The following is a 24,386-nucleotide window of genomic DNA, read 5'->3' on the forward strand; positions in this document are numbered from 1 at the left end:
GAGTGTTGATAAACAACTCACTTGGCTGTTCATTAGGAGGAAGTTTCCCTCTTTGTGTAGAAGGCATCAGTAGAGTAATAATCCAATCCTCTGAGAAGTACATAGATTTGCCTTGATGATGTAGTAAGAATCAACATTACCGATATTTTTTAGATTATTTTTTCCCCTAGAGTCTGTGCAGTAATTTGCAAGCAACATTTGAAGTAAAGATTTGGACATCATTTACACTTTAGATCACTTTTTTGCTACTTGGTGGTAGCATTTGATATATTAGTCTGTTATTTTTGCTCCACCTTAAGCAATTGGATTGCTGCCTAAAATTCCAAGAAACAGATAAAATAATACAATATGGCATTATGTATCTCTTTCACTAGCTTAAACTAGGTGTTCAGAAACAAGCTCAAGTCTGGGAACCTGGCTATCAATATTTCAGCTTCAAAGCCAAGGAACAAGGGTAGAAGGCAAGAAAGCTTTGCTGAACGTTCCTCCTTGAATGCTGCTTTTGTCCTTTAAACATCTTCCTCAGCAATTATTTAAGAGACATATTTGCTACGTTTATGAAGAAGTAGGACTGCAGCCTAGACTGCATAGGGAAAGTGGCAGGCAGATGGATTAAGCCAGAGGACAGCAACCTAAGGCCCATGGGCCGGTTCCGGCCCATGAGCTTCCTGGAACCGGCCCATGGCTGTACCATGGATCAGCGTGGGGATTCTGTGCTTTTTTTGGGTGGCACCATTTTTTTCTCACTGCAGGGACTGACTTCCAGGTCAGAAGAGCGCTGGAAATAGCGTATGCGCACAGGTGCTCCTCACCTAGAGCGCCTGTATGTGTATGTCATGCTACTTCTGGGACGGAGAAGCGCCTGTGCACATGTGCACACACTATTTCTGGTGCTCTTCCGACTCGGAAGAGCACCAGAAATAGCTTGAGCACATGCATGGGCGCGCATGCTCTGGCCCACCGAGAGGTCTGCTGGGGAATGAACCAGACCGGCCTCAAAAAATGTTGCTGACCTGTGGTCAGCCTCTAAGCGGTCCACCTCTAAGCACACACTTGCTACAAATTGCACCTTCATTCCACTGTTTTGCCCAGATGAAGTGGAAGAGCAAGGTAACCAGGTCACTGAACCACAGAATTGTAGACTTGGAAGGGTCTCAGAGGGTCATCTAGTTCAACCATCTGCAATGCAGGGATCTCAACTACAGGCCAGACCATGTGCGGATTTGCAGATAACATGGAAACGTGGTTTCACACTAGTTACTGCATGAGCTACAACACTCCCACCTCCTCCATCTTGGCATGGGGAAGGACTGCTGCCACACTTATTTTCAGTTTCTATGTGTCCTGGTTTATTCATGCTCCAGAGATGGTCTTTTTAAACAAACTGAGAAACCAGCTTCAAAATCCATGGGTTGAATTTGCTGCTTTTGAAACTTACAAGAGTTTTAGACCACAAACACACCCCAGTTTGTACATAAAAATAGGGCAGGATTTATGAAAACTGAAAGTAAACATGGCAGAAATCCTTACCCCAGCTGTGTGGGAACATGGAATTTGCAAGTCTGAGGCTTTGGTCAGACTCATTCTAACTTGTGCCATAGTGGTAAGCCATGGTTTAGTATTACATGTGAAGGAGACCAATGATTCAAATTCTTCTAAACAAAGCAGGCAAGATGGGTAGAGGCAACCATACATGGTATTTAGCCGTACAATTATTACCCAAAAGACATGTTTTAGTTTAACTAAAAAATATTTATTAACAATGTAAAATGTTTAATATTTTACAGTTAGAGCTACTTCTGGCATGCCCTAAAAGCAGTAACACTAAATTGATGTTCAGACACCATGCTTCAACCTTTAATGGAGACAAAATAGGATAATTTGCTTTACATCTGTGGATTTTATAGTTTCCTACACCATCTTTTAAATTTTTAGCCTTTCTTCCCAAAGCTGAAATAGATACATCTGTGGGGGGTTTAAAAAGTAAATTAGCTATTTCTATGCATTGTACATATGTAGATATAACTATCTCATATTTACAGGATCAACATATCGATGTTATGTTGCTTGTGTAATAGAAATTAAGATATTGTATTATGAAGCTCTTGTATAAGTTGAGATATAGAGTGGAAGACTAAATATGAATGAGAGCATAAAAAGCAATAGGAGAGTTTGTGCAAGTTCTCTTATGATATTGGCTCTTTTTATTTTAGCTTTTTAGAACTTAAGCACAGTTTTGCTGTTCTAAATAGTTTTCTATGGATTAGGATTGCTTAATAGAATATGTTCAAATAGTTTAACATCATACTAGCAAGAGCTACAGTCCTACTATTGTACTGTACACAATTGGCTGTGGTGGTTTGTACACGAAATAAAAAAATCTGAATGTTTTATTTCATAATTATAATATTTGCATCTAATCATAGAATGGTTTAAATCAGGCATGCAGTATGCCATTAAAAAAAGTTAAAAATATTCTTCATAATGTTAAATTGGTTTCCTGATTTGGTTCTTATCAGCAACAAATTGTAAAACTCTTGAAAAGGAGGGAAGAAATAATTAGTTGTGTAGAAAACACACACTACCACTTAGAGCATTAAGGTTTATCCCGCTAAAGGTCAAATTGTATTGGCTGTGGTCATCTGTGCATTTCTGTACTGAATCATCTAGCTCGAGACAAGACAGCACAATCCGAAGAACCTCCGCTTCCGTCTTCGCACTAATGGATAAGGAGTTGAAGTCAAGTTTAGGAGGCTGCTATCATCTGCGATTTAAAAAAACAAAGGATAGAATTAAGCTGAGCAGCAGCAAAGCATATATTCTGAAGGACACGTTTTCTGTGTGTTACTTCAGAGTTTTGCAGCCTGTGGATTACGATCTGCAAGGCGGTGGTGGGCTTTGTAAAGAAACCCTAGATAATTGTTTTTCATGATGAATTGGCATGATGAATACCTCTTAGCACTTTTTTATTTGTTGGCTTATTATAACATCACGTTGACACTTGTAACCAAATATCAGAAAAGCTTGAGTCTTACGTCTTAGCACTTGGGAACTGCTCTGATAGCTGCGGCAGATCTGGTGAGACATTTATACTGGAAGTTGTTTTGAGTGCCTATTACAGCTCGCCTCTAATGCACCAGCACATGGCATCTTTCATCAAATTCCATACTAATAGGGGGGTTATGTAAATTTTGGCTTGAGTGCCTCAAGTTACAGTCATAAAACAGGCAAACCTGTAGTTAAAATGCCCGGAACCAACAACTACCGAAGATGTAAAGTCCAAAATTCATGTGACAATAAACTGATGGGTCACCGCACCAAGTAAATGTGGGCTTCTGAGTTACCATAACCACTGCTTTACTTTACAGTGAGGTAAGGTGAAGCAGCTGCTTCAAATGATGGATCCTGGTTGCCAGTAGGACTGATAGAGTGGGATTCAAACAGATAGAAATCATGAGGCTCAATCCTCTGCGAAGTTCTCCTGTACAAGTTTCATTGAAAAGAATGGAAGCTATGCAGGAATTTTAATGGCTCTGCATGGGAGAACCTCCTGCCGAACTGTAATAAAAAAAATTCTCCCTCTCTTACAATGATAAAACTCAGATACACCACACTAAGCGGAACATTGGAAGATTCAGGACAAAAGAAAATACACTGGTACCTTGGAAGCAGAACGGAAATTCTGCAGCCAATTGGAAGCCACGACAGATGTTCGTGTTCCAAAGAAGGTTCGCAAACCAGAACACTCACTTCCGGGTTTGCGGCGTTCGGGAGCCCAAGAAGAAGAAGTTTGGATTTGATATTCCGCTTTATCACTCCCCTAAAGAGTCTCAAAGCGGCTAATATTCTCTTTTCCCTTCCTCCCCAACAAGCACTCTGTGAGGTGAGTGAGGCTGAGAAACTTCAAAGAAGTATGACAAGCCCAAGGTCACCCAGCAACTGCATGTGGAGGAGCGGGGAATCGAACCCGGTTCACCAGATTACGAGTCTACCGCTCTTAACCACTACACCACACTGGTGTTCGACTTCCGAGGTATGACTGTACGTCTTTTAAGCAACACCCGGTGAAACTATGGAATTCACTTCCACAAGAGGCAGCGATGGCCACTAACTTGAATAGCTTTTAAAAGAGGATATGATAAATTCACAGAGGATAAGTCTCTCAATGGCTACTAGCCAAGATGGCTGTGTTCCTGCTCCATGGTTGGAGGTGTTATGTCTCTGAATACGGTTGCTAGGAATCACAGGTAGGGAGAGCCCGATTGCATTTAGGTCCTACTTGTGGGTATCCCATAGGTAACTGGTTGACTACTGTAATAACAGTATGCTAGATTAGATGGGCCATTGGCCTGATCCAGCAGGCTCTTATGTTCTTAACCACTGCTAAATGGCGGGAGACAGGAACCCTGTTTAGAGGTTTTGCCTCTGGCACTGAAATGTCTTGTGCCAGCCCTGCACATACATGAGCTTCAACAGCTCACTGCAAGTATTCCTCCATGAAGGAAAATGTATAATTTGAAATTGGTTCAGGGAGGGAAAATCTTCAAATTTATTCTGAAACCAGTCCTTAAATTCATTTTATAAGGTGTGAAAAAGGACCCAGATGAATGGGAGATTACATCTAATCACTGAGTGGCAGATAGCAATGAGGGCTATCATACTGAACTTTAATGTGAGTTTTGTTGGCAACCTCCATTTAAACTCCACAGAAATATTTGAATTTATTCTCCATCATTTTTATTATGTTTTAGTAGAGAAGTAACTCCTCTAGACACAGCTAGTTGAACATTATGCCCCTTCATAATTCAGCGTTGTCCAGCTCTCAATTCCTTAAGTTGCTAATGATTACCTAGTTAATAATTATTTATTTCTACCCCATACTTTTACTTGAATTTATACCGCCATATAGGCGGAGGTCTCAGGGCGGTTTATTAATTTTATTTATAGATATTTTTAAAAAATAAATAATAATTAAACAACATTTTGGGTTTTACAATAAATCAGTCAACCTAGGACTTTCCCTCTCTCCCTCCATGGTTCCCCCAAATTTTCAATTTGTGCTGCATATTACAGTGGTGCCCCGCAAGACGAATGCCTCGCAAGACGGAAAACCCGCAAGACGAAAGGGTTTTCCGTTTGCAGAGGCGCTTCGCAAGACGAATTTCCCTATGGGCTTGCTTCGCAAGATGAAAAATGACGAAAAATTTTGAATTTTTTTCCCCGCTCCAAAACCCCTTTTCCTGAAGCGCTAAGCTGCTAAAAGCATTTTAGCAGCAAAACCGCTAATCCCCCAAGCCTTAAAAAGCTGTTTTTAGCCCTTAAATTGTCAATAGCGCTAATAGCGCTAATCCGCCAATGGGCTTGCTTCGCAAGACGAAAAAAACGCAAGACGAAAAGACCCGCGGAACGGATTCTTTTCGTCTTGCGAGGCACCACTGTATAGTTATTCCATGCCTTTGCTTCTACAAAAAAAAAAACAAAAAAGCAACAACAACAAAATTCCACTGTCGTTTCCACTGCTGCTCTCAGTTAAATCCTATTTGCATCTTAACATGTTTACACTGAGTTTTTAAATAATCCACAAACATTTTCCAATCTTCCTTGGCATGCAATTTAAATTTCAACAGTAGGGAGACCATAGAGGGAAAGTATGAATGGAAAGAAAGAGGTAAGAATAAAGGGATGTATATGAGCGCAAACTTATACTCAACTGGGGTAAAGGCTAAGAAGCTAAGCCACACTTCTATCAAGAAATGTTTAATAATTTAGAGGAACGTTACACTGTCAAACCTTTTCTCTATCTTCATATTTAGAATATTAGGAGTTTGTTTAACATTACCAGAAGAAACCAAGTCGGATCACTTAACTATCCAATTATCAGATGCAGAAAAGAAAGGCTTACCTTGATTTTTCAGTGGCAAAGGCATAGTCTCCCTGAGTTTGCTTAAAAGGTTTTTCATTTCTCTCATATCCCTGTAGAAATGAAGCACAGAACTGTTCAAATAGAACAGATATTGCTTAAGCTTAGATAAAAGCTACTTCTGCTTTTCAGGATTCCAAGAATAGTACTACGTCTGAACAAAAAGGATAAAAATAAAATAAAAGTCAGAATGTTGGACTGAATAATTTTTGCAAATGTCTAATGGACAAGTGATGGAGTTATAATAAAAAAGACCACTGTAAGTCTCCAATTTTATTCATGTATGTTCTTCCAATGTGATCAGTAATAAAGATTAAGAAGGAGAATGGCTGCTCATTCAGAGGCAATTTTTATTCCAGCAAGCTATTTGTGAAGTTCCATGAAGGGATGTGGAGACAAAGGTCTACTTCCACACATGCCTCAGTGTTTAATGGGATCAAATTGGGAATAATAAATAGAAAACATACCTTTCAGTATTTTCAATATCCGTGGAAACCTGCCATAAATGTTGTTGGATGTCTGTTGGTGAAGATGATGTGTCTTCTAAAATAGGGACTTCTGAACTCTCCTCTACTTTACTGTCTATGATCTTGGGTGCTGCACAAGTCTCTATCCCTTTCAAATGGTCAAAAACAAAACAAACTATAATTACAAAAAACCTCATAACCACATTTCCCCACACCCAGCATCTCTCATTCTTGAAATAATTGCTGGACTTGAGTGCTATGTATACTATGAACTAATGAAATAAGGTAAATAAATAAAAATTCTGTACTATGGAAAGTTCAATTCTGTGTGACCTATATAAATAATGAAATTTTGCGTGGGTTTACATATTCTGTAGATTTCATTCCCCTTCTATTAAGTAAAGGAAAGTGAACAACTAGTGAGGTACGCAGCCTGATACCTCCTGGCAACTTTATTATTATTTCTTATTTATTAAATTTCTATTCTGTTACTCTTCCCAAAGAAGTCCAGCTTCACTTCAGCCACCCCTCTTGTTTCTATGGGTCCACCACCTATTGTTATGCACACATTTCCAAGGCTATCTTTGCTTATGAACTCTATTTATAGCATGAAATTATTTGTCAATGATGCCTCTTCCCTCATGCAGCCCCATTCTTATCACAGAGCATTTTGTAATGATCTCCTTAACTAATCTGTCTGTCAGACATAATTAAATGCAATTGCTGTACAGCACTCTACAAACTGCTATGAAATCTCTTACTATGTATATATATGATTTCTAGACTGCCATTCATCACACAGTGAACTTGGGGTAGTTTCCAACATAATATAAGTACAATAAAATATAGTACATAAAAAAAATAATTAAATAAAACACAGCAGTGCAGAATAAACCTGGAGCATCAGGCAACATCTACCCTACCCCAATTTTAGTCACCACAACATTGAAAGTCATTTTCAGGGTCCTCATTTCTCTCTATGAAAACAGATGAATACATTTCAACATCTCCTCAGCACATCTAAAGATCTCCCCTCCAACTTAATTTTTGTTTCTTATAGCACTTGTACATTTTGAAATTAAAAGTGAGGGAACCAGAACACATTATTTAAGCAATTTATTCCTTTTATGCTAACTTAGCTCAAAATTAGGCGAGAAACACACCCTAGTTTAATATTTTAACCCTTGAAAGTTAAAATATTAACTATCAAAAACCTTTATGTTCTAAGATGTTTCGCTATATGTTGCACACAAAATGCTAAACAACAAATGTGCAATGAGTTTCAGTTTGGGAGGTTTCTGAACTGGGTCTGGCAAATGCTGTGTAGCACTGGTTTTATTTTGGAGTGTCCTCAGTGCACCATTTCGATATCATTTTGAATTTCCATCAGGGAAGCACTGTAGCAGAGTCACAGATGTTTCATTTTTTAAACTACCTGTTTGATTATATGAATTCCTTAGAGCATGTCTCACATTGATTTTTTTGGCCTCGTTTAGGTAAAATGCCATGCTTTGGAAATAATTCATTTAACACACAAGGTAACTCACTCAGGCTAACACAAGTGGTCTGAGTCAAAGGGGTAAGGTGGAAAGTGATGGGCCAGCTACACGAATGTAAAAAATAAAGCAAAAGGGAGCCTTTGATAGTTTAGAGGGTTCCTTGCTCAGGATCTCTTCTAATTGAATTAAATCAAAAATTTGTTTGAATATAAGAGACAACTGAGTGCACTGTTGCAAAATAATGAATTCTTTTAGGCAGCACAAGTGCTAGTTGCACACTCACAATGAGGACAAAGTAATAAACTCTGGCATTCAGCAATTTCCACATGAGAAGCACTTGATTGCCTCCAGGCAGTCGTTCCACATTTTCCAGTGCAGCAACTCAGCCCCAGACAAAGGGTAACTCTGAAGTGGCATCTGTGCACAGAAGGCCAACACCTTGTAAATTCCTAAATTTGTCATGAGGCATGGCTAACAATAAGCTGCCAGACAGTTCTCAAGATTTTCCTGGTCACTGGTTCACCTGTTGATGGCTAGGATTAATTTTCACATTAGCCTTCTCTCTGCTTCTTTTTATGAAGTACACACAGGGAAGAGGTTTCAGGAAATGGCAATAGTCAGACTTGTATCTAACTGTTAGGCCAACCAATTTTTTCAAGGATTGTGGAAGACATGCCTAAGGACTTATCTAGACAATGCTGTCCCACAACACAGTAAATCAGATATTATTTTGCCAAATGTGGCTATAGATTTTGCAAATATTCATATACTTTTATAATATTATTATTGTTAATGTAGTCAATTACATTGTGATTAAGAATTTATTGTAGGGATGAGATGAATTACGAAATGCTTAGACTGTGAGCATGCCACAGAGAAAAAACAGCTTGCTGAACAGATAAGCAGGACATTGTTTACTGAGAGCAGCCCTTGGAAGAAGAGAGTAAGGTTTCAGGACAGCTATGCCCATTTGCCCTCTAGAGGTCAGAGATTATGACCTTAGGTCACATATTGAGAGAACTCCTTGGAATTCCAAAGATATCTGCATTCAGCACATCAGTTCACTAGTCAAGTAGCAACAGATTAAGCACCATATAGGAAATTTGGGCCCAGAGCCACTTTTGGTTGAAGACCTCTGCAGCACCCCAAACAGCATATGAAGCTTACATTGGTAAACTGAGACCTCCAGATTTAATAATAATAATAATAATAATAATAATAATAATAATAATAGGCACCCACTTCATACATCTCTCTGTGCTACTGGACTGGCCATCTAGTTAGAAGGAGATCTTGGTAACTGTATCACTGCAGAGCATGTGTGAATGTATTGCATGACTAATAGCTTTTGAAAAAGTGAAATTATACTGTATTTTGATAGCTGGTAGCATTGCCTAGGTTTCTGTGCACTCCTCCAATCCTGGGCTGCATTCCTGACAATAGCCCAAGCCATTTTAGCCTTTGCAAGACAGGTTACTACGTTTATTGGATGTGTGTACTGGTGTTACCCTTGGTACAGAGAAATAGCCCCACTATATTTTTGGATTTTAAACTATGTCATTCCTGAACTGAATTGCCATTTAATGCATGTCATCCTGAATTTTCATAGGCATTTTGAATTTGTGGCACTGTTTTGATGTTCATTTGATATAACTGTGGAATTATTTTTAATTTATTGTTCAAACCGCGGTTACATTGACTGTTCTGACATTGTTGCACTGACCTGTTTCCCGCCCCCTTTGCCTGCTGTTGGTTTCCTTTGAGAAATAAAAGTAGATAATAAATATTAAAGTGAGGCTGTCAGCTCCTAAAAGGGCCACTTAAAGGATCTGAGAAAACTCTTATGACATGCTTGCTTTGGTATTTCAAAATATGTAAATCACCTTGATATCTTGGCAGAAAGGTGATATATAAATACAACGAATTCATACATGGAAATATAATAGTTTTAGATGTATTCGAAATAAAATAAATAACCCAAGTTAGTGTGCTTAGCACTGGAGTGTAAGTGTATGACAAAAGTGGATCCTGTGAGTCTTTATGACTGCAAAGAGACTTATAGCTCAAGGTTGAAAGGACGAACACCCACCATCCATTACTCAGTGGTTTGAAGTTCTTACTGCCCTTTCTACATTTCAACGTCTATTTTATAAACGTCAATCTCGCTTGGATTCATATTAGAACATATGGATTGTCTATATTAGTGTGTTTATTTAAATTAGGATTGCTGAGATTATTTTGATCTTTCTCAAGGGATTATTTTATTGTTAATGAGAGTTTACTTTGTTTCTTTCCTCACCACTTTTCGTGCTATGTTTGCAATTAAAAAAATGAAGAAAAGAAGAGTACATAGTCTGTGAATAGCAGTGGGTGAAAAAAGCGGTTCCTTAAGAGTTCTTCCAGTTGTTTTGACAATTCTAAGGGTCTCTCTCCATGCTTCACGGCTAAGTTTAGTGGGGAAAGAAGTACTATAGATAAAATGGCAGGCTGGAGGGCGGGTTTGGACTTGAGATTTTACATGCACCATCCAACAGATGCACTCAACACTTCTGCAATCACATCTGTGTGGTACTCAGCAACTTACTTAAAAATTAGATTAGTTATAGAAATATTTAGCCTATGTGAAAAAATATTTGAATAACAACATTTCCTAGCCATATTTCAACTAAAAAAACCTTTCCATGTATTAAGTTGCTGCCTAATAGGGAGCAATGAAGAATTCCTGAAAATATAGACCCCTGTAGCTGTGCTTTATTAGGATTCAATCGCCCTGACTAGATGTCCATGGGGGAAGCCATCTTTTCTCCACAAGAATGTTCCAGAGAGCAATGCTACGTCATAATGTTGCATCATTCCCAGGGATGTTCTGTCCCCATGGATACTACTGGATGGCTGTGGTCAATCAAGCTGCACCTTGAAACAGCTAAAAGGGAAAGGAACCACCCTCAGCTACCTGTTATTTGAAGGGTGAGACTTCCCTATGAAATAATTTTACCTGCTCCGAAAAGACTGAATCAACACTGGAAGGGGTGTTTTGCTTCACCTGGAAAAAGCTAGACAAAATATTTCATTCCAGCTTTTATAAACCACTTTAGGATCTGCTCTGTGGTGGCAACAGAAATTTACTTCGCCACCACCTTATTTTTAAAAGACATCTGAAGGCAGACCTGTTTAGGGAAGTTTTTAATATTTAATGCTTTATTGTTTTTAACACTCGATTGGGAGCCACCCAGAGTGGCTGGGGAAACCCTGGGCTGGGCAGTGTATAATTGATTTATTGTTATTATTGTTATTGTTGTTGTTGTTGTTGCAAATGCACAATGTTAGCCAGTGAATCTAATTTGAGCGGTTAGGGCCTCTTTCACATGGGCCCAGGTGATGAACGGATGAAGCCTGCGGAGATCAATTTGCACCACATTTTCCAAATAAAGACCACTCACCTCTAGTCCTACTTGGAGGCTATAGTTAACCCAAAGTCAGGGGTGGATGCAGTTAAGCACTGTCTGAGTATGTCATTTTGGATACTTTTCTAACTGCGCTGGGCTAAAAGGAAAAACCACCTGACCTGGTGTAGGCTACCTTCCTTTGTTCCCTATGAATATTTTCTAATAAAATTTGCAGTTATGTAACACTTTTCCTGACTGTGCCAAACACTTCAAATGTATCCTTAGTAATCCTGACAACAATGCTGTAAAATATATCTTTGTTGCCATGCTACAGATTGGGGAGAGGGTAGGAAAAAGCTGAGGAAACGTTGCCTTGCCTAAAGCTACTTAGCAAGTTCATGGTTGAAGTAAATATTTGAACCAGATGGGGCTTCCCAACTCACATTACGCTGCAGCAGCTCCCCAAATTATGACTGGGCATTTAGAGTAGCAAGCTACTACAGATATGAGGGCTTATTGTGAAAATATTATAAAAACCCAACAGCACTTGTGCATTAAAAGCATTCACCGCTTATATAAATGTGCTTTATAAATAATGACAGCTGTAAGAACAGGTCCTATTGATGGAAAGTACGTCCCCACATTTCCTAGTATTGTTTACTGGCATGAATTAACAGGGAACAGATGAGCGGAGATGCATTTCTTATACGGCTCCACAGTAGATGTGCCCAGCACAAGGCATGCTAACGTTCTCTTCTGCCCAATTAGTGTGTGGGAGGAAAGCATCGTGTTTGCAAGAGAAGGGCACATCTGGATTAGAAACAGCTCGATGTATTTCTGCGGAGCAGCTATTTTTGTTCTTGAGATTTTTTCCACTATACAAGCAGCCTACTTTTCCTCCTGTAGGTCAGCTCCCTCCAGGAGTAGTCTGAACTTGGGTAACTAGCTGAACTTTACAAAAGATATAAAAAGCAACAAAGAGCCCCAGGCTTTGATTCTGCAGAGTTGTTCTATACCCATGAGGAAGATGAAGTTAGCAAAAGTGCTGAACAGAACATCCTGCTTTTGCTAAACACCTATAAGCACAGTCTTCCCCTCTCCCCTCCTCCAGCAGAGACCAGACTTGGGCCAGACTTATTCACAAATGCTAACATTTGCTCAGCCCTTTCTGGTTCTCATGAAAACTTTCATGAAAAAGGTAACACGCATCAACTAGGCTAGCTCAGTAGACTTTTCCTTGGAAAACTGTACATAGAGCCAGTTTGGGTATATGGCCACGCATTCAGAGCTACACCAAAAGCAGCACTGCTAGGTATAGAAGATGCAGCAGCTGTGAAATATATTGATGAAATGCAACCTGCTAGATATGTTGTAACATACCACAATCTAGGCCAGATAGACATACGCAAGCTCAGTGTGCAGCCCACTGATAAGTATGAAAGACTTGAGGAGGACGAAGGGACGAGGCCGCAGCGGTTCTCAACCTGTGGGTCCCCAGATGGTGTTGGACTACAACTCCCACCATCCCTAGCTAGCAAGGCCAGAGCTCAGGGATGATGGGAGTTGTAGTCCAACAACATCTGGGGACCCACAGGTTGAGAACCTCTGGACTAGGGGGATTAGGGCTCATCCATAAGCATGATTGTCCCATGCCTAAAAAGCATGGGCATGAGAGGTTTCCCCCTTGCCCCACTCTTTTCCTAGGGAAAACCCACCCTTTAGCTATAAATCAAGGAAAACAACAACCCCTATCATTCCTAAGCACTGGCCATGTGTGCTGGAGCTGATGGGAGCTGGAATACAACAAGAGGACCATAGGTTCCCAATCAGTTCACCCAAGGTCTATTTAGGTGGAAAAACCAAAGAGGAACTACAGTTCTAAAAGTGAGTCATTGCATCTCATGTAATGATTATGGGCCAATGGAAATAGTGTTGTTCTTGGATATGGGATTTTTGGTTCTAAATTCCTGCAAAACTATAAATTTTAACTATGCATATGGAGGAGATAAGGAAGAAGGAATAGGTTGTGAGGGTGGGGTGACCATGACCTTGAGCTCTTAGGATGAAAGGCAGGATCTAAATGTAACAAACAAATACGTAATAAATATGGAAGATGGTTTTTATAATAACTTTTTTTTGCTACTTATCTAAATTTTATCTTGTAATGACTTATGGTTATGATCAATATATTGATTCTTTCTATTTCAATGGAAGCAACTAATCCATGTGCATATTCCACTGAAATCAACAGTGTAGGCTAAGTTTTCAAGAATTTTAGATGCATGTTGGCGCGGACACAGTTGTCCAGAATGAGGCATAAAGCGCTCTAACATCCCATGGGCAGGCTGGTTGGAGAATAACAGATGAAGCTGCATGGCAAAAGTCCTGTTTAACACATAGCCAATGACAACTGAAGTGAATGAAGCAAGATCAAGAGCATTTATGATGTAGGTGAATACCTTTTCGATGAAGCTGAAGTGATCCTAGTAGGCATATGGATTTTAGCATCTCTGTCGTATACATTTCTAAGCAACACTGCAACTGAATATATAGTCTACAGATCTCAGGATGAATCTCACCATCTTCTGGGCTGCAACAATATATAAAAAAAAATCAAACAGAAAATGTTATTTCCATAATTTATCTGTCTCCACAGTTTAGACGTTCTAGACAGTTTTTAAAAACGGTCTATTTTTGAAGAATTATATACGAATCTTGTAATTCTATAGACATCTTTTAAGGTGTATGATTTAACAATAAAGATGATGATAATACTATTATTATTATTGTTGTTGTTATTATTATTATTTATGTATTTATACTTCACCTTTTTCTCTGGTGGGACTCAAGGTGGCTTACAGATAAATACAAGAACTGCTAAAACGTAGAGAAATCCATCATTGAAATACAATTAAACATTGATAGAATTAAAACTATATACATATCTGTTTAAAACATACCAATAATTTTGTAATGCTGATCTGAAATAAAAATTGCAGACAGGACCAGCTCAGCTTGTAGCACTAAGTATACCACGAAAAATGCATACGGCGGGGCGGGGGGGGGGGGGGAGAGAGAGAGAGAGAAGAAGAGGCATGGTGCGAATTTTCCCACAAGATTTAGGTTCTGTCCCTAAGTCTAAAAAGAGTCAATCACCCCTGGGTGAGCAATGAATTCTGAGGGACTTGCAAAACAAATGTGTGAATAAAATGTCATTTTTCCTAATGTTTTATTTAACCTGGTCAAATACAGTACCTTGGAATGTTTTCAAACTACATGCAGTACTTCACAAAGATAAAAACTGGACTAAAAGGGGGAAAGATTTAACTTAAGTACTATAATTTCTGATTCCTGTCAAAAGTAATTCCAGCCTTGGATTAAACACTATTTATAGCAGCAGATGCCACACAAGTTCAGAGTAATTACTGATTTTAAAGATCACAATTTCTCCTTTGGCTCTACCCTCTCACCCTTTTACTCCAACCAACAACCCTAGAGACACGATCAGATGCTGACTCGCTGCTCTAATGCTGCAATGCCCTGTTAATGTGCTATTTTTGTAACCCTTCTTCTTAGATTACAGCTGACTTCCGTTCTCAAATGCATGGCTGTTATCTTCATTGATTTCTTTTGAAATCACACTCATGAGGGCAAAATATCCTGTTCGGAGTATAACTTGTACAAAGATGTTCTTCAGCATCCCTGGTGGTTGTAAAGATTCATTCCTTGCACGATGTTTCAGAACTCTCTTTTTAATACCAGCAGAGTCCTCTCAGAGGTGTTCTTATGCCAAGTTTGCAGTTAGAGTGGACCATGAGGTCAAGAGAGGCAGGTCTTTTGTTTTCTCTTTTAAAAGTGCTGGGGCCTTTTACCCAAAAAGAATGATAGGTACAGAATATATTTTATAAAATACTAGGAATTTATGAGAAAAGTTGAAAAATTAAGGCCTAGGGAAATACACTTTTTCTGTAAATTTTCAGTTTGCACTGGGAAATTCCATGGAGCAAGGGTAGCGAACGTGGTGCCCTTCAGATATTTTGTTGGACTACAAGTCCCATTACCCACATCCATTATGGTCAATGGTCAGGGATGATGGGAGTTGTAGTCCAACAAAACATCTGGAGGGCAACACATTGGTTACCTCTGTGCTAGAGTGATCTAATTTAGCATGTTAATTTTTCTTCTATTTAGTATAATAATAATAAGCTGAAATGATTAAACATGGTATTTACTGGTATTTATTGTTACTAATGAACTTATGGCACAGAAAATTTCCTGGTTCTTTTTTTTTTTTTTTAAGGCCTTCAAAAGATTTCCACCAGTAATCATTTATTATGGCCAATAGAAGCCATGGGGCTAATATGTTTGGCTCCAACATAGCCACCCTCAAGGAGCCAAAATCTGGAAGGATCTGTTTCTCATTTTTCCATTCTTAAATTCAGTTCTCCACATTTCTGCAGTGATTTGTCGATTTCATTATAAAAAGCCCTCATGGAAATTCTTCAGTATTTTAGTGTGAATTTCTCATAATAAACACATTTTTGTCTGTAGTTTTGACCAATGCACACATTTATGCAAGCAACCTCTCCTAATATAATGCATTTTTCTAAACACTGGTTGGAGAACTGCATCACAGAGTTCGGTTAAGTGCGAATTTTGAAAGATGGCTGTGTTTCAGTTTTCACATTGCTTTGGAAAGTGTCTAACTGATAAATTCAACTTTAAATGTGTACTGAATCAAATTTCACCCCCATTCCTATTCATTTCCTCCAAGGTCCCCTACTCATTTTGGCTCAGTCAGCAACCCATAGTTAGTACATGTTACTACAACTTCTCCATTGGCTACCATTTTTAAGCTACATATCCATAATTTTTCCTACTTGAATACACCTTAAAGTCCAAAATCACAAAATAAATCTCTTATATAATTAGTACTATGAAAGTCAACCTGTGTTCTATGCTATCAAAGTTATCAATTTAACATACGTTGTTAGCACTAAGAAACTCAGTTATCTTTCTTCGGATGTGCAGTACTTTTAAGACATTCAGAATTAATACTAACGGGAATAGCAAATATCAATATCTAGAACACATCTACATTGACAAACAAGCTACTAAGCAATTACATATAAACCCCATAGAGGGAGCTCTAATACCAATCATTACCTTTTCAGCATTGTTATTTGACCACCAACCAGCTTAACCCATAAAACAGAAATGAATATACAGACACAGGATTCTATCCCTGGAAATAAAATATTTATTTCATAAAATTTATATACTGCTTGATTGTAGAAAAATCTCATGTCACTGGGACTGTTACCAACCAGTGTATATATTATTTCTAAAATACTATATATTACGTAGTTGCTTTATAAGTAACTAATTTAACCTATCATTATATTGCTTGTAGACAGATTGGGATTAAAACTGGAAAAACAAGATGTGTGAGTTTTTAAAAAAATTGCACCAGGTTGTTGTTGTTGTTCTTATTTTGTTTTGGGTGTGTGCTGTCTGAGTTCTGGAGTACTGAAGCAAAGGCCCATAGAGCAATGGAATGGAATTGGTGCTCATAAACAGCCTCTCTCTTTCCAATTGCAATGGAGAACAGAGATTTTTTCGGCCTGGACCTCTAGATTCTGAACTGAGGGGAAAGACAGAGAAATGGTTGCTATGGCGACTAGGCCTTGTCCACGCTATACCACAATAGTGCCATGACAATGAGAAGAAGGTATGAAGTTGACTACTTCTAGCGGTTCTGGATCCAGAGTGAACCCCAATAAGACCCTAGGATTTCATCAGTTGCCCCAAGACTAAGGGAAGCTATTTTTCGGACAGTAAATAAAAGTGGTGCAATTAACCTTTCCCTTTCTAATATGTCGTTTATCAATACCGAACCAAATTTTAGTTGTAAACAAAGGGGGATTAAAGGAACCAATCACTGAGCTGGAAAAAAAAAGATGACAGGGAAGAGGGGTAAGACTCAAGTTTTGTCGCTGGATTTATTACTACCACCACCACAATTTTTAAAATTATAAACAATGCTTATAATTGCAATTTTTAATAAAAAATTAAGTTTAAGTAGAATACATGCAGAATTATAATTACAAGATGACTGCATTGCACTTGCATTATATTTATAATGGAAATAGTGAAAGTGAAAAGGAGGGAAAAAGAGACAAATATCTATATATTCTAATCTGAGAACAGATTAGAAAATAATTTAACCATCATCTTGAAACCGGATTTCAAAACATTTTAAGACCACAATGTAGTGATTATGCCCAAATCTTTGTTATATTCCATAAACAACTGTCGAACTGTTGCAAATTTATCTTGTCTTTTTCCTTTCTCTTTAAATCTGCTCATTTTTTGTAGAGTGGGGGAGAGAATGAGAGAGAACAAATTTTTGCTTTTAATTTTTGCTGCTTCTAGCACGGGGTTGGGTTTTTCTGAGCTATTTTCTCTCTCTATAATATTTGTACTGGTTCGTCATCATGCTGTGACAACATTGTGAGCCACTAGGGGAACAAGAGGCACACAGACTAAGTCAAACTTTGAAGGTCAGGAATCTGTCGCAGAGACTGAATGATTCACCTCAGAAGGAGTACAGGAGATAGAGATGCTGCCATGTCCTGTCAAGATTGGGTCAATAACATTAAGGTGTATTTGACCCAAGAGATATACAGATCTCATATTTGTTAACAGTATATCAAAAACAGTTTCACATACTATAGGGAAAAAAAGCAGGAATACAGTTGGAATGAATTTTTAAAACCCCAGGATGATAAGCACAACATTTAATTATTTTTATTTCCCCCCTACTCAGAAAACTACAGGACTTTGTTTGCAATACCGGTATGTTCAGTACTTTAACTGGCTATATAATTAATGGGCCAAAATTAATTTTAACCATGTATTCAGATTTCTTAGGGAATTGAATGCAAAAAACTATTCAGGAGATTGGTCACTCAACTATACCCTCATGCAAGACAACCAGTTCCCTTGACCACCTTGAAGTTTCACCCCCTTAATTGTACTGCTTTGAAAATGTTGGCTATATTCTTAATTTCTGGCTTTTGCCCCAATTAATCAATTCACATTATCCCCACCGAAGAATTCCGCCACATGGATAGCCAGTTCCAAAATGGCAGAGCCATCCTTTGAAACTGGTACAACTAGCATGCTAAAAGAACAGAAAGGGAGCAAGCAGGAGTAGATGGTACAGTGTTGTGCTGCTGCCCTGCCAACAGTGGTGTTTTTGCTGCTTACTGGGATGGTGTGGGGCACAGGAAAGGCCAGGGCCATGTAGGTGGACTGGCAGTGTCTCACATGTCCCACTGGTTCTCTCTGTTACACCAGGTTTCAGTTATGCCTACCAGATCAATGCCATCCTCTAAGACCAAGCTCTCCAGTTCATAAATCTTGTCTCGGGGGCTTCTAGCATTAGCATATCGACACTTGTACACAGTCTCTCTCTTCATGTTTCTTTGGCACTTGCATTTTTGACCTGCAGTGCTTTGCCCTCTCTGAGTCAGGTGATGAACTCATAATAAAAGCTGATATCTATTCCCAGAAGTTATGCTCTCCATGCTAATGCTTACTTATGCATACAATGATCCCTTAGCGATGAGACATGATTAAGTAGGATATGACAGCACAGTATGGCACCCTTGACAATAGCAAGCCAAAGAGCAGATATAGTTATATTCAATAAATATGAGACCATAAATGGAAGTGTTAATTTAAATTATTTGTGGCATGTGGCTGGGATATTCGCTTGTTAAATCACATTCCTTTTCTGAAATTGCTTAAAATGCTAGAAAACCCCAATAACCTTACCAGTGTTCACTAATTCACAAAAAAGTCTTCCGTTTTTTAGGCACCAGGAAGCATATGCCATGAATGCCAGTCTTTAAAGTATAAGATTTTCACACTTGCTTCTTGATGTAAAACTTTCAGCTTCAGATAGCGAGTAATCTGGTCAATATAAATCTGGAGTTGAACAGGCTTATGCTAGGGGAAATCCAGATACGTTTTTTCCTAATACTCTAATTTAAAGTCACTATTAGGAGGAGGAATGGGTGGTGGTTTGGGGGAAGGCCCTGGTGAAGTTATTCCCCAACCCCAATAACACTTCATGGAAAGTATCATCACCCAAATGTGAGCAAAGACCAGGGCTGGACCCCAAATTCATTCAAAGCTCCGATGCTCTAGTTACCTTTTCTAATGTCTCTGAAAAGCAAGCAGCAGGAGCCCCAGATCCTGAAAGGAAGTGGTGGATTGCAGTGAACAGCTTTATGATGTTATTTTTCTCGTTGGGGAAAGATCAACGCAGTCGGTTGTTTCAGGAGACAGTTTGGCCACACTGGATGTCCAAAATCAATGCTCCAGAATCTGGATGAACCCAAATGTCTCTAATTTTAAGAGATTAGATAGCAGCATATGTTTCAGGCAGGATGTTTTAGCTTTTAGAGATTCTTCTTCTACTTCCCAGATTCTGGTACATACTATGCTGTCTACACAGGTGTCTTCAGGGTAGTGGGGGCTGATCCAAAGAGCAAATGGGGCACTGCCCCACCAATCTCAGCTGCCCAGCATGCTTTGCTCCTTCCTTAAACCTTGTATCACTGAAGCTTTCTCCATAGAAGTCACCAGTTATTATCTACTGCACAGCAATGCTTCATTTATTAATCTAGCTTAGTTCAGTAACTAATAGATACCAAAGCATTCTACAGGTATTTACAAGGATATAAGGTGAAGGAGGTTCTGACCAAAAAGAAACTGCAGGAACACATTCTACTCTTATATAATTTGTCAACATGCAGTCCCTGACACTGACTGTCATTTAATTGTTTAATATACACATATACTTAATGTGTCAACTTTCTCGTTTTCCCAACTGCACATTATCAGCTTTCCAACTCCATTAATTCCCCCCAACTCTACATTTTGTGTTTAGCTGCACACTAAAAAAACACCCTTTGAAAAACTTCCATCTTTTGGTCATATTTCCTACAATGATGCATGATAACACTGCTCAAGAGTGCGATAAAACATCCTATATGGACAAGGAAACCTTAGCGTTCTGAAGCAATCATCAGTAAATAAAATAATAGCAGTAAAACTTTCCAAGAGATCACATTTTCACCATTAACCACCTTCCCCTCCAATACATTGATGTCTGGCAAGAACTAAGTATGTCCCACACAGAATGCCCAAGAAGATTCCATCTGAGGTCAATAATACTATTTGTGATATCTCTGTCCTAGAATTTGTACAAATGAGGGGGGAAAAACCCAAAGCCCTGCATATGGGCATCAAGCTAAAATACATAGCATATTAGCTTGTGTGGCCTGTATTTTCTTTTAAATTGTTTGTGATAGATGTGCAATTTTGTTTTTTGAAATCGCTTCAGCCAGAAATTGTGTGAAAACTGCATGCAAAGGAATCATTGTATTTTCTTTTTAATGTGGCATTTTCAACCTCCGAAGATGAAAGCTACTAAAAAAGAATTGTGTCTCTAGTAGTGAGAACCGCTGCAGCAAAAAAACAAACAGCAAAAAGAATAAAGAAAAGCTCCACACAGTTCTTCCTTCATGCTTCTTTGGAACTTGGCCTTTAGCTATTAACTGTCATGAAAGTAAGCTTTCTGTAATACCATTGCTTATAAATGCCAAAGTCTCAAGTAATGGCTATATAAGGGAGCAAGCATTTTGGAACTAGGTGAAGCTATATAACTATCAACAGCACAGTTTTACTGCCTAGGGGCAAACTTGGGGCAAGTTGTAACCTGCCTTTGTAAAGTTTATTGCTAGAAGGAACTTACAATAAGTAAGTTATGCTTTTCATGCATGTTTCCCTTAAAAAAGTGCTCTCATTTACTAGCATTCATTAATATGTTATAAGAAAAACTGCCTTCATTAATATCTGATCAGGGGAAGAAAAATGGCAATATAGAGTCATCCCTATCTAGCATGGGAGAGCAACAAATAGAAATGGACTTCTGTAGAACTGGGCAGTACAGATTCCAATGCACTTCTGAACGCACTTCCAAATTCACATTGCTATAGATAGCTGGACTCCAGAGAGCTGAATGGATGCAAATGGACACATTTATTTCCCATTCATTATTGCACATAATTAGTTGTACACGGCTGGATATGGTCAGAGACTAATGTTCTTAAACAAAAGCAAGAACTGCCTTCTAATCTTGCATCTGCCTATACTGCTGGGTATGCTCTTGGTCCAGAGACAATTAAGGGGACACCTGATAACTGTGCTCAAATAGCTGAAGGGCTGTCAAGCAAAAGATGGTGCAGATTTGTTCTCTGTTGTTCCAGAGGCAGAATTAGAAGCAATGGGTGGAAATTTAAAGAAAGCAAATTTCAAGTATTATTATTATTATTATTATTATTATTAATTTACCACCCTTCATCTGAGGATCACAGGGCTGTTTACAACATAAAAACACAAAATACATAACATAGTAACAAACAAAAACAATAACCCCTGCAAGTTTAAAAGGCTATAGATTGTTTAATTAATTGTTTAGGGACGTTTCTAATATTTAATGCTGTATTGTTTTTAACACTTGATTGGAAGCCGCCCAGAGTGGACGGGGAAACTCAGCCAGATGGGCAGGGTATAAATAAATAAATTATTATTATTATTATTATTATTATTATTATTATTATTATTTGCCGAAGGCCTGGGAGAAGTGGAATGTTTTTGCCTGGAACCTAAAGATATGTAACGAAGGTGAGAGAATTCCACAAGTGTGGAGCCACCACAGAAAATATAAATGTTGGGGGAAGCTTCCTAATGGCACAAGCTGTTGCAGACAGAGTTAGTGGACTCTCCTTTGCTACAGCTACCAAGAGATGCTATACTGTAGTTACAAGATACATTCATTAAGCCAGGAGTTGGCCTAAATGACCCTTCCAGCTTTAATATTCTATGACCCTCTAGTTTTCCATATTAAGGGTGTTTCACAAATGATGCACATATTAGAACCCAGATATTACATCAGTCCCTGGTTCCTACTCACTACTCACATAGGAAGTCAGAAATTTGATTCTGATACAAAGTGGGGCATGACATTTGATTCATGTCTGCTGATTTTATTTTCTGTTTTTCATTTGTTTGAGTTTTATCTGCTGTTCAGTAGATCTGCTGTTTTTGTTTATATTGTTTTCATCTTTGGACTGTTGTTCAGTTTTTATTTATTGCTGTATTTTGACATTTTAAATGTAACTCTGGAAACTGGCTAAGTTGAAAAGTGGGGTGTACTTTTTGCAAATAAACTTGAAAAATGAATATTCAATTGTGTGTTCAGTAGGCAGCTGTGGATGTTATGATTAATCCTAATAAATTGAATGATGATGCTTGTCAATTTTATCCCCCCCCCCCGAATTATTGGTTTTACATAAATTTATGCACAATAACTATAACGATTCCAAAACATAAAATAAAAAGGTTCTTTCGAACCTTCGGACCTCCTCCCCTCCCTCCATGGGTTCAATTTCCCCCAAAATGATCTTTTTCTTTCCCCCCCTGCATCTTTTACGATTATCCACCTATTAAAAAATCATAGCTACCAAAATTCATTTCACATTACCCGTGTCATTGTATCCCTGCCTGTCTACAGTGGTCTTTTAAGTATATTAAGAAGCTATTCCAATCTTTTAGGAATACTTGGTCTCCCTGGTTTCTGATCTTTCCCATCAGTCTTGCCATTTCTGCATATTCCATTAGCTTGGTCTGCCATTCCTCTTTGATTGGTCCTTCTCCTTCCTTCCATTCCTTCCTTCCTGAGAGCATCCTCACTGCTGTGATGATTGTCAATTTTAAATGGTACTCCAGTTATCGGGATATCAGGTGGAAGAAATAGGTAGTACAGTGGTACCTCGGGTTAAGTACTTAATTCATTCCGGAGGTCCGTTCTTAACCTGAAACTGTTCTTAACCTGAAGCACCACTTTAGCTAATGGGGCCTCCTGCTGCTGCCGCGCCGCCAGAGCCTGATTTCTGTTCTCATCCTGAAGCAAAGTTCTTAACCTGAAGCACTATTTCTGGGTTAGCGGAGTGTGTAACCTGAAGCATATGTAACCTGAAGCGTATGTAACCCGAGGTACCACTGTACGAGGTAAACTGTACTCAAAGCTCAATTCAGAACTGGGCAGCAATTACAAGCATCCTCTCTGACCAACTTTGACCCCTTCCACCTTTCCTAGAGGCCTCATAACCCCTGTTGCTTAGGTGGGTCCCCCAAACTTCCAAGGGGTCTTTTAAAAGTGACAATGGGATAACAGGAGAGGAACCACCCACAAGCTTCCTTCTTTTCAGAGTTCTCAGGATCCAACACATAAAAAGGTGACAGGGAAAAGAGGGACAAAGACTGCACACTTTGGGTAACTCCAGCATGCCAGGCTTCAAATAATATGGCGGGTGGCGCTGTGGGTTAAACCACAGAGCCTAGGACTTGCTGATCAGAAGGTCAACGGTTCGAATCCCCGCGACAGGGTGAGCTCCCGTTGCTCGGTCCCTGCTCCTGCCAACCTAGCAGTTCGATAAGTAGATAAATAGGTACCGCTCCGGTGGGAAGGTAAATGGCGTTTCCGTGCGCTGCTCTGGTTTACCAGAAGCGGCTTAGTCATGCTGGCCACATGACCCGGAAGCTGTACGCTGGCTCCCTCGGCCAATAAAGCAAGATGAGCGCCGCAACCCCAGAGTCGGTCACAACTGGTCCTAATGGTCAGGGGTCCCTTTATCTTTACCTTTATAACATATTTTAATTTTTATCTAATCACCTAAGCCTAATTAAAAGCTGCCTTAGTTTGTTCTCCTTTGAAGGTAACTTAAGGCAAAAGTCCTTTTAACAGTAGAACAATATCTAAGCTCACCACCAGAAGTGGCCTGTACTAGGATAGTGGATGCCTGTGCTTGCATGAACCTGAGAGTACCAACTTTTCTGTCGCCTACAGAAAAATCCGAACTCTTTTTCTTCTGCTAACGTAAGATGCTTTTTTCAACCACCTTGAACACATCACTTAACACAAAATGGCAAAGTCTGAACTCTTGCTCACATGTTTGCTCGCTGGAAAATATTGCTC

The 24,386-nt window shown here is 38.9% G+C and overlaps 1 protein-coding gene across 2 annotated transcripts in view; it reads right to left on the minus strand.

Annotated features, from left to right (window-relative positions):
- Positions 1-1,731: 1,731 nt before the first annotated feature.
- RGS7BP (regulator of G protein signaling 7 binding protein) overlaps positions 1,732-24,386 on the minus strand; it is a 51,231-nt gene continuing 28,576 nt past the window's right edge. For both annotated transcript variants that reach the window (XM_083404363.1, XM_083404364.1), the window contains 4 exons: positions 13,732-13,862; positions 6,388-6,535; positions 5,903-5,973; positions 1,732-2,764 (listed from right to left, as the gene is read on the minus strand). In XM_083404363.1, coding sequence (XP_083260489.1) covers positions 2,667-2,764; positions 5,903-5,973; positions 6,388-6,535; positions 13,732-13,862 — 448 coding nt within the window. In that variant the 3' untranslated portion in view covers positions 1,732-2,666. The remainder of the gene's footprint in view (positions 2,765-5,902; positions 5,974-6,387; positions 6,536-13,731; positions 13,863-24,386) is intronic.

The sequence above is a fragment of the Podarcis tiliguerta genome (genome assembly GCF_965153285.1).
Source record: "Podarcis tiliguerta genome assembly, chromosome: 11".
NCBI classification, from domain to species: Eukaryota; Metazoa; Chordata; class Lepidosauria; order Squamata; family Lacertidae; genus Podarcis; species Podarcis tiliguerta.